We start from the raw sequence: 8,874 nt of genomic DNA, 5'->3' as shown, positions 1-8,874 counted from the left end.
GAAGAAGATGAGAGAATGAAAGAGTGATAGACTAAGAGAATAAGATAATGAGTATTTATAGGAAGAGAAATGATGAAAAATTACATTTAGAAAAATGAGAGTTACAATTCTAATTTATTGTTTTGTTTTAATACAATTGATTAATACAACTTAGTGGAGAAATAAAGTTAATGCATAATTTATAGGGAGAAGCTATAAAGATTTCAGTTTTATATTATGTGAGTTAAATGTGAAAATTAATTGTTTTAAATTTGTGTTTTAATATAATTTTTTTGTTAAAATTGCATTGCCAAGTGGACCAATAAGGAGAGACTGAAACTCTACTTTTATATATATGATGACATAAAGTTATTGATAATCAAATTTACTACGCCATTAAACTTTTGGAGATGGAAACATAGGGTTTTTTGGGGCTTTTGATATGGTCTGTTTACCTATTTTCCTTAACACATGCGACTGTCAAACTCGAATACAAACTCCATCAAATCGCATTTAACGAATTTTAAACAATACGAAGACAAACAAACAAACAAAACAAAAAAGTACCAAACTTCTCTTTTATAAATTCTCTATTATCCCTACTGCTGTAAGATCAGCTTCTCTTTCATATATCTCCCAAACCCAAAAAAAAATAATTCCCAACCAATCATTTCATTTACCTGAGATCTCTTCCTCCACTGCACTCCATAATAAGAGTCAGCTTAGACCAAAATCTCCCATCATAAGCCCATTTTTTTTCTTTTCTTTTCTTCTCGACTACAATTCTCTGTTCAAATCCTGTGACAGCGATCAAATATCTGCTGCCAATATGTGTCACACGGTTTTTTTTTTCGTTTCAAAGGCATCACTCAAGATGAAGCCTTTACACAACACCTCTCAAGTTCAAGCTCTGGTAGCAATTCAGAAACCACTTTTTCCATCGAGATTGTTTCTATCTCCTGCTTGCTGCTCCCATCTTTTATTATCTTTTTCGAAAGAAGATTGATTCTAGGAGATTCCGGATTTTCAGCAAGGAGTTGTTCGAAAAACTTCTCTTCATCATTCAGTTTCGAGGCCTTCATGAGATCCATCACTTGCTGCCTTTTTGCAACATTTCTACCTGCTCCACACCCCATTGCAGTTGCTGCTCCAACCGCATTTGCAATCGTTAAGGTATTCACAAGCGGCATGTTGCGTATATAACCTAAGGCAATTGCAGCCACAAAACTGTCTCCACATCCAACAGTGTCAATCACTTCCACCTGATGATGTTTTGGGAAAGACTAATTAGATCATCACGCAAACTTACTCTATGATACATACATAAAAAATTTAACGATTAGGTGATGTGTACAAGCAGGTACCTTAAACGCAGGAGCCACTGAGACACTAGACTTCGTCACTAGAATTGAACCCTTCGCGCCCATCTTTACAATCACCCATTTCGTTCCTTTTCCATTCCTCAGAATTTCTTGTCCTGCTTTTACAGGGTTCCTGATGCCAGTTAGACCCTCCGCCTAAGCAATTCATTAAACAGTTTAGCAATAATTTCACCAAGTAGAAACAACTTTCAGCAATATCAAGAGACGTGCAATGTACCTCCTCGGATGTTAAAAGAAGAACATCGCTCATTCTTAAGAAGTGAGCAAGTGCTTTACGCTCATCAGGAGTTCCCTTGGAAAGACTCTTTCCCCGTGGTCCAGGATCAAAGAAGATAGCTGTCCCAACTTGGGAAGCATAATCTATCGTTGACATTATAAAACTAGGGCTGAAGTCGTCAAAGTCATAACCATTGCAGAAAAGAACCTTTGACTGTCTGATCGCCATCTTTACTTCATCAGATAGGTCAGTGATCCAACTGAAAGCAGGTTCCTCCTTGAAATCGGCTCGACTAAAAAGAGAAACAACTCGAGTGAATAAGTTCCTCTAATACTAGAATTCAAGAAACTTACAACAAATAAGCTACTGGACGTAAATACAACAACATTACCCACGAGAAGTTGTTTCACAAATAGTAATCAGGATTCGGAACAAAAAGGGACATAAGTTCCTCGAGTCAAAGAAATCAAAGAACTAAGAAACAGCATTGGAAGCAAGTATGACAATATAACCCACCAGCTTTTGTCTCACTAAGAGAAACAAGATGTATGAACAAGAAAGTTATATCTCCCTGAACATATAGATAGATAGCATCAAGAAAACTATTAACAGGTAATATAACTAATCTGCCAAGTCTGCACCTTTTTCGTTTCCCAAAAACACTAATAAACAAAACCTTATATTTCTAGATACCCATCACCATCCCCATCAAAAGTACATCAATGAGATGATGCATTCATTAAAACAGTTATCCCACATAAACCACCACCGGTACCGTAGATCTTTCCAAGTTTCCTTGTTAGAGCCCTTTCAATTATACTTAGTTTCCATAGAAACTCGGCATGGGAAAAAGCATTACCTGCAAAACCCATGTCGCTGCAAAGGATCCACAAGAACCCAGCAAATAAGAGTATCACGATATGAGCTGCTATCCTTGGCATTCGTTCCTCCATCTAATGCAACCGTACCTATTCCTTCTTCATGAAGCACATCAAGAAGAAACTCACCATAAATCTCATCCCCAACGTGACCAATCGCAACACACTGAAGCCCCAATCTAGCAGCAGCTATAGCCATGTTACAGTTACCACCTGCTTCCCAGTATTTCTATAAGCAAAAACACGGAACAAAAACACTTAACTATTAACAATAATTTCAACTAAACAAGGGAATTTATAAGAAAGTTCACGTATTTTTAGCTAAGAACTTCCACTGATACACTACGAAGGAGTTAATTCTCTTAAAGATGTGAAAAGAAACAACAATTAGTAAACAAACCTTATCTGGGGGAGAAAGAGAGAGTTCGTCCATGAGAGCCTTACGTTCTCCGCGAGTAGGAGGGGGCAATTCGTGAACACTGAGAACAATGTCAACGCAGAGATTACCAAGAGTTGCGACATCGATAGGTTTCTCAGCCACCACGATACCTCCATTTTCCCCAATGGAGGAGGAGGATGAGCCATCGGCGTATCTAACAGGGGATAAATCAGCGGCACTACTCCGACAGCGGAGGCAAACGGAGCTGCTCAGATTCGGGACTCGAGCGAATGGCGGGAAATTAAGGAGGAGAGGATTAGGGCTTTGGGTGGAGAAATTGGAGAGGGATAACGCATAGTGAGGAGAAAAAGAGTGAAATTTTAGGGCAAAAGCGTGGTGATACATTCGGAAAGAGTGAGAAGAAAGAAAGAAGGAGAGACTTTGATTCTTGAATTGCTTCTTCGTTCTCTTTCTCTCTTCTTCTTCTTCTTCAAACGAGAGAGATGATACTCTTTTGGGTGTTCTTCTTCACCATTTGAGGAGGAGGCTTCTGTTATGTGGTAAATTAAACCGGAGTGAAATTAGAATGTCAAATTAAAATCGAACCGGGTACGGTTTATTTATTTAAACCGTCTTATAATTGAAATTTGGAGGGTTTATACACTAAGGGTTTTTCATCTCTCTCTCTTTACTTGATTCGTATACTTTCTCGACGGCCACCAAAAGAAAAAACCTTTTCTTCTTCATCGTTTCTGAGCTCAGTTCACGCCATGGCCGCCGACGAATTGATGCCGTCTCACAGGTCACATAGGACTCGCCAAGCAGGTCCTACCGCGAAGAAGAAATCTGCAATCGATAAGATGAAGCGTGGTATCCCTATTACTAAGCAGAAGAACCCTAAGGTGAGTTAGTTACTACTACTACTTGTTCTCTCTCTCTCTCTCTTTGTCAATACTGTTTCTTTGTCTGATTAGAAAAATCGATTGTACTTGGGGGTTGTGCAGGCGTATGGTTATAAATCGGCTCGCAAGGCGCAGAAAGCGAAATCTCACGCTATGGAGAAGGAACAAAGGCGACTTCATGTCCCGACAATTGATCGTACTTATAACGAACCTCCTCCTATCGTCGTCGTTGTTCAAGGCCCCCCAGGAGTACTGTGTTTTTTATGTTGTTGTTGTTTTGGCGTTTTCAGTTTCACTCTCGGATTTTGCTCCTTTTTCTCTCAAGTTTTGATTGTTTCTTTCCACTGTTTTTGGTCATGTAGGTTGGAAAGTCTCTCGTGATTAAGTGTCTTGTGAAGGAATTCACCAAGCAGAATGTACCGGAGGTTCTTGGACCTATTACCATTGTAGAAGGTTCTGTCCTGCATTTTTTATTTGCTTCTTCTTCCTTTTTTTTGTATGCATCTGTTGTGATTTTTTGCGTTGGAATTTATTCATGTTCTCATGTTAGTCTGTCATATATTCAGGTAAGCATAAGCGGTATCAATTTGTGGAGTGCCCAAATGATATCAATGGGATGGTGGATTGTGCAAAGGTTGCTGATCTAGCCTTGCTTGTGGTAGACGGGAGTTATGGTTTTGAGATGGTGAGAAACCATTTTTTCTGTAGCTTTCTCCTTTTTCCCGTAATGAATGCTTTATCTGAGCTTGCCATTCCTATCCCCTGGAAAATGTGGTTTATAATTTTCTTTTGACATCATGTCATTTGCTTGTTGTTTTGTGAAGATTTTATTTTTTCTTTTATATACGAGGATCACTGTTAGACCTATTTTCGTAATCTACATTTGTTTATGATATCAACCAAGGTATGTTAAGTAATTTGTCTTTTAATCTGTTTGACCCTCAGGAAACCTTTGAATTCCTCAATATTATGCAAATGCATGGATTTCCTAGAGTTATTGGTGTCCTCACACACCTTGATAACTTCAAGGATGCAAGCAAGCTGAGGAGAACAAAAAAGTCTCTCAAGGATCGGTTTTGGACCGAAATATATAAAGGAGCTAAATTGTTCTATTTATCTGGTCTCATTCATGGGAAGTAAGTATTTTCATTGATACTTTCACCAACATGGATGACATGTGCAAGGAGCGTTTGAGGTTCACCTTTACTTTATCTTTTATTTGTAGGTATACACCGCGTGAAGTTCACAACCTCCGCCGCTTTGTATCTATTGTCAAGCCTCAGCCAATAAAATGGCGAACATCACATCCTTATGTGTTGGCTGATCGCCTGGAAGATGTTACCCCTCCCGAGAAAGTTCAGATGGATAAGAAATGCGATAGAAATATCACATTGTATGGTTACCTACGTGGTTGTAACTTGAAAAAAGGGATGAAGGTATGTTATCCGATGTTTTGTCATCATTGTCCTTAGATACTGGTTCATCTTGGCCTTTTAAGTTTTCTATGGCCTGACTCCTTGAGCCATTTATTTGCTTAACAGTATGTGGCGCAAAATACTCTGAATTTTAGGAAAAGACCCTTTTATAAATTGAGCCTAGGATGAACTGATTTGATGTCAATTTGATGTTATCTGTACGGTCTTCCTTGCTGGTTCCTAGCGATTCACATATTACAGCATTTTGAATTAGTTATTGCATCAAAGTAACTGAAATTAACCCTTTTTTATTGACACATAGCTTTCCCATATCGAATGAAGTTGTAAGAAGAGCATAAATTGTATACTGTGCTTTGTAATGAATTTGTTTTTGCTTCTTTATCTAATTGAGTGATTTTTGTGTACAAAATGGTATCTTAGCTGTTACAATTTACCTTTTTTTATCATGTTTAACAGGCATCTGATCTAATTTCTTATGATTTTCAGGTTCATATTGCTGGAGTTGGTGACTACAGTTTAGCTGGGGTGACTGCTTTAACTGATCCTTGTCCTTTACCTTCAGCTGGCAAGCGAAAGGGGCTGAGGGACAGGGATAAGCTTTTTTATGCTCCTATGTCCGGGATTGGAGATCTTGTGTATGACAAAGATGCTGTTTACATCAACATAAATGATCACCAAGTTCAGTACTCTAAAACTGAAGATGGAAATGGAGAACCTACTAATAAAGGTTATTTATGGGGTTTTCCAAGTTTGATTGTCATAAAATTGTGATATTGTATATCTATCTGCATTAGTCTCTTTTATGTGTCTTGCTCATTTCATGTTCATAGAATTTCTACATATTTAGAATTTGGTTTACATCATTAATACAAAGCCAATAATTATTGCTCACTTTTTGTGCTCTAGCATCTCTGATTGCGACATTTTTATCTTGGCAGGAAAGGGCAGAGATGTTGGTGAAGATTTGGTAAAGTCGTTGCAGAACACAAAGTATTCTGTTGATGAGAAACTGGAAAAGACATTCATCAACTTTTTTGGCAAAAAGACCAGTGCCAGCTCAGAAACAAAACTTATGGCTGAAGATGCGTATCAATCTTTATCGGAAGGTTCTGAGAACGAGGAGTCTCAAGATGATGAGGATGATGAGGTTGATGAAAAGGATGTTGAGGGTAGTGACAGTAAAATAAAGCAGGTAACTGAGTTTCATGGTGGAAGGTTGAGGAGGAAAGCTGTCTTCAAGGATGACATTGGTGGGAGTGATGCAAAGGTAATGTACTTGCTTGATCTGATTTTTGTAATGCTTCTATTTACTATTGCAGTCATATCTTCAGTTGTATGATACTGGTGACTATGAAAATAAGAGAGTTAGTGTGTGAATTTGCTCATTTTCATTAGTGTTGTGTTAACAATTTGGAAAGAAATGGTGAAACATTAAAGTAGGTTAGGTCAATCGCAATTCTAGTGGGATCCCTGTAGTGAAAAAGATTCTGGGAAGCAGTATCTACTTGATGTCGACTGATTATATTTTCAAAATTAATTGGTTGTCCCAATGTCTGGCTGTATGTGACGCAGGACTCAGATGAAGATGATTTTGAGGAAGCAGACGATGCTGAATTGGACTTAGATGAATATAATTCTGAGGAAGCAGACGATGTTGAATTGGACGAAAATGAAGTTGAAGATGGTGGAGATGACTCTGCTTCTGATTCGCCAGGGGATTATCAAATAGATGGTATGTTATTTCTACGATTAAATTTACTTGCGTATTGATGATGTCCTGGGCATTAGTTTTTCTTGAGAAAGTACATTGTCTTTTGTCATTTGAGATTTCGTTTGTTCCTAAACATTGACCATACATGGTCTGGCAGACTTTGGTAACATATCACAATGGAAAGCACCCTTGAAGGAGAATGCCAGAAAGAAGAACCCCAACTTGATGGACATTGTGTATGGAGCATCGGGATCATTAGCTACTCCCTTGATAAATGAGAACCATGACACTAGTGATGATGAAGAAAGTGATGAGGAAGAATTCTTTAAGCCAAAAGGAGAACAAAGCAAGGTTTGTCATCTCAAGTCCATACAATATTTGGTCATCTTTTCTTGTTCTTGGGAATGTCTCAATCATTTTTTTATCCATATAAATCCAGAATTTAGGTGGTGGATGGGATGTGGGATATGTCAACTCAGAGGATTGTTCTAAATTTCTGAATTATGGTTACCTAAAGAATTGGAAAGAGAAAGACGTCTGTGAGAGCATTCGTGATCGATTTACCACGGGTGATTGGTCAAAAGCTGCTCTGAGAGACAAAAATTCAGGTACTGCCATTGAGGGAGAAGATGATGAACTTTATGGTGATTTTGAGGATCTTGAGACGGGAGACGAGCATAAAAGCCATGAGGACATGGAATCAGATGCATCTGAAAATGAAGATGAAGATGCTGAAGTCGTTGAGCGTAGGCTAAAAAAGCTGGCTCGCCGAGCAAAGTTTGATGCCGAATATCCTTTTTACCCGAATGGCATCATTTGACTTATCATTTGCCGTCTTTCATCTGTGTTAGGCAAACAAGTTATCTACTGCTGTCTGTGTTTATTATTCTCTGAAACAACTTACTTGAAAATATGTTGAAAAATTCTAGCTTAGTTAAGCAAATGGGTCACTAAGTTCATATATCATTCTTGGTCAGGGAGTTCGATGGTTGCTGTTGTTTTGATATTCTTACTCTGCATGTCATATATGTCATATTAGGTTTTATGCTACTGTTTCAGTTTGCACTTTGACAAGTAACTTTTGGTTCAACCTTAACTTTTTTGTACAAGTAATAAATCCGAGTTTGAGGAGGATGACAATGATAAAGGTGATGGGAACAATCCACTTAGTCAAGCCAAGGAACCAGGATACTTTGATAAAGTAAGTAAATTTTGCTGCAGGCAGCTAAGGTATCTTATCGACTGTTTTAAACTCAGTCTATTTGCTTTGCAGATGAAGGAAGAGCTTGAAATTACAAAACAGAGGAATAAGGAAGAACTCGATGATCTTGACGAGGAGACTCGAATTAAGTTAGAAGGATTCCGGACTGGAACATACTTGAGGCTGGAGATTCACAATGTTCCTTATGAGATGATTGAATTCTTTGATCCTTGTCATCCAATTCTGGTTGGAGGTATTGGTTACGGGGAGGACAATGCTGGATATATGCAGGTAAGGCTACAAATTTTTTTTTCTTCTGACCCAAAAGAAAGTCCAAATGAGCTGTAAGATGATATTTTTCTTATATAAAGGTAGTTGAACATGATTTTTTATTGGAACGATGCTTATTGTATTATGTGTATCCTTGTACTTAGACCCGGTTGAAGAGACATAGGTGGCATAAGAAAGTACTAAAGACTAGAGATCCTATCATTGTGTCGATCGGATGGAGACGCTATCAGACTCTTCCCATATATGCCCTTGAAGATCCCAATGGCAGACATCGAATGCTCAAGTATACTCCAGAACACATGCACTGCCTTGCTACGTTCTGGGGTCCTCTTGCTCCACCCGACACCGGTATTGTCGCTTTCCAGAATCTGTCAAATAATCAGGTATTTGAACGCACTATGCTGTTTGAGTTTGATCCCAGTTTACCCTTGAGTTTGTTTCAACTTTTGTGGTCGAGTATCTAGCTTTGGTAAATCTTAGTGCATCTTCTCAAAAGGG

General features: G+C 38.3%; 2 protein-coding genes across 2 annotated transcripts in view; one reads left to right on the top strand and one right to left on the bottom strand.

The window, feature by feature from the left end:
- On the bottom strand, positions 424-3,358 carry LOC104754834 (fructokinase-1-like). The gene is made up of 5 exons (XM_010477116.2): positions 2,857-3,358; positions 2,438-2,685; positions 1,579-1,870; positions 1,344-1,496; positions 424-1,241 (listed from the first exon to the last, which is right to left on the bottom strand). Exons 1-5 carry the CDS (start codon positions 3,238-3,240, stop codon positions 849-851), a joined length of 1,470 nt encoding a protein of 489 aa, XP_010475418.1. The 5' UTR covers positions 3,241-3,358; the 3' UTR covers positions 424-848.
- LOC104754831 (ribosome biogenesis protein bms1) overlaps positions 3,606-8,874 on the top strand; it is a 7,562-nt gene continuing 2,293 nt past the window's right edge. The window contains exons 1-14 of the mRNA XM_010477111.2: positions 3,606-3,737; positions 3,840-3,986; positions 4,100-4,190; positions 4,304-4,422; positions 4,683-4,873; positions 4,963-5,173; positions 5,660-5,900; positions 6,112-6,440; positions 6,746-6,905; positions 7,042-7,235; positions 7,324-7,673; positions 7,992-8,085; positions 8,158-8,376; positions 8,520-8,759. Coding sequence (XP_010475413.1) covers positions 3,606-3,737; positions 3,840-3,986; positions 4,100-4,190; positions 4,304-4,422; positions 4,683-4,873; positions 4,963-5,173; positions 5,660-5,900; positions 6,112-6,440; positions 6,746-6,905; positions 7,042-7,235; positions 7,324-7,673; positions 7,992-8,085; positions 8,158-8,376; positions 8,520-8,759 — 2,718 coding nt within the window. The remainder of the gene's footprint in view (positions 3,738-3,839; positions 3,987-4,099; positions 4,191-4,303; positions 4,423-4,682; positions 4,874-4,962; positions 5,174-5,659; positions 5,901-6,111; positions 6,441-6,745; positions 6,906-7,041; positions 7,236-7,323; positions 7,674-7,991; positions 8,086-8,157; positions 8,377-8,519; positions 8,760-8,874) is intronic.

The sequence above is a fragment of the Camelina sativa genome, chromosome 17, assembly GCF_000633955.1.
Source record: "Camelina sativa cultivar DH55 chromosome 17, Cs, whole genome shotgun sequence".
Classification (NCBI taxonomy): Eukaryota; Viridiplantae; Streptophyta; class Magnoliopsida; order Brassicales; family Brassicaceae; genus Camelina; species Camelina sativa.
This window is presented reverse-complemented; position numbering and strand designations above follow the sequence as displayed.

Coding starts and splice junctions, on each gene's coding strand:
- LOC104754834 (XM_010477116.2), bottom strand. CDS start 3,240: ATGTATCACCACGCTTTTGCCCTAAAATTTCACTCTTTTTCTCCTCAC. Junction 1,871..2,437: donor CAGCGACATGGGTTTTGCAG/GTAATGCTTTTT, acceptor TTCTCTTTTTAG/TCGAGCCGATTTCAAGGAGG. Junction 1,497..1,578: donor TTCTTTTAACATCCGAGGAG/GTACATTGCACG, acceptor TGAATTGCTTAG/GCGGAGGGTCTAACTGGCAT.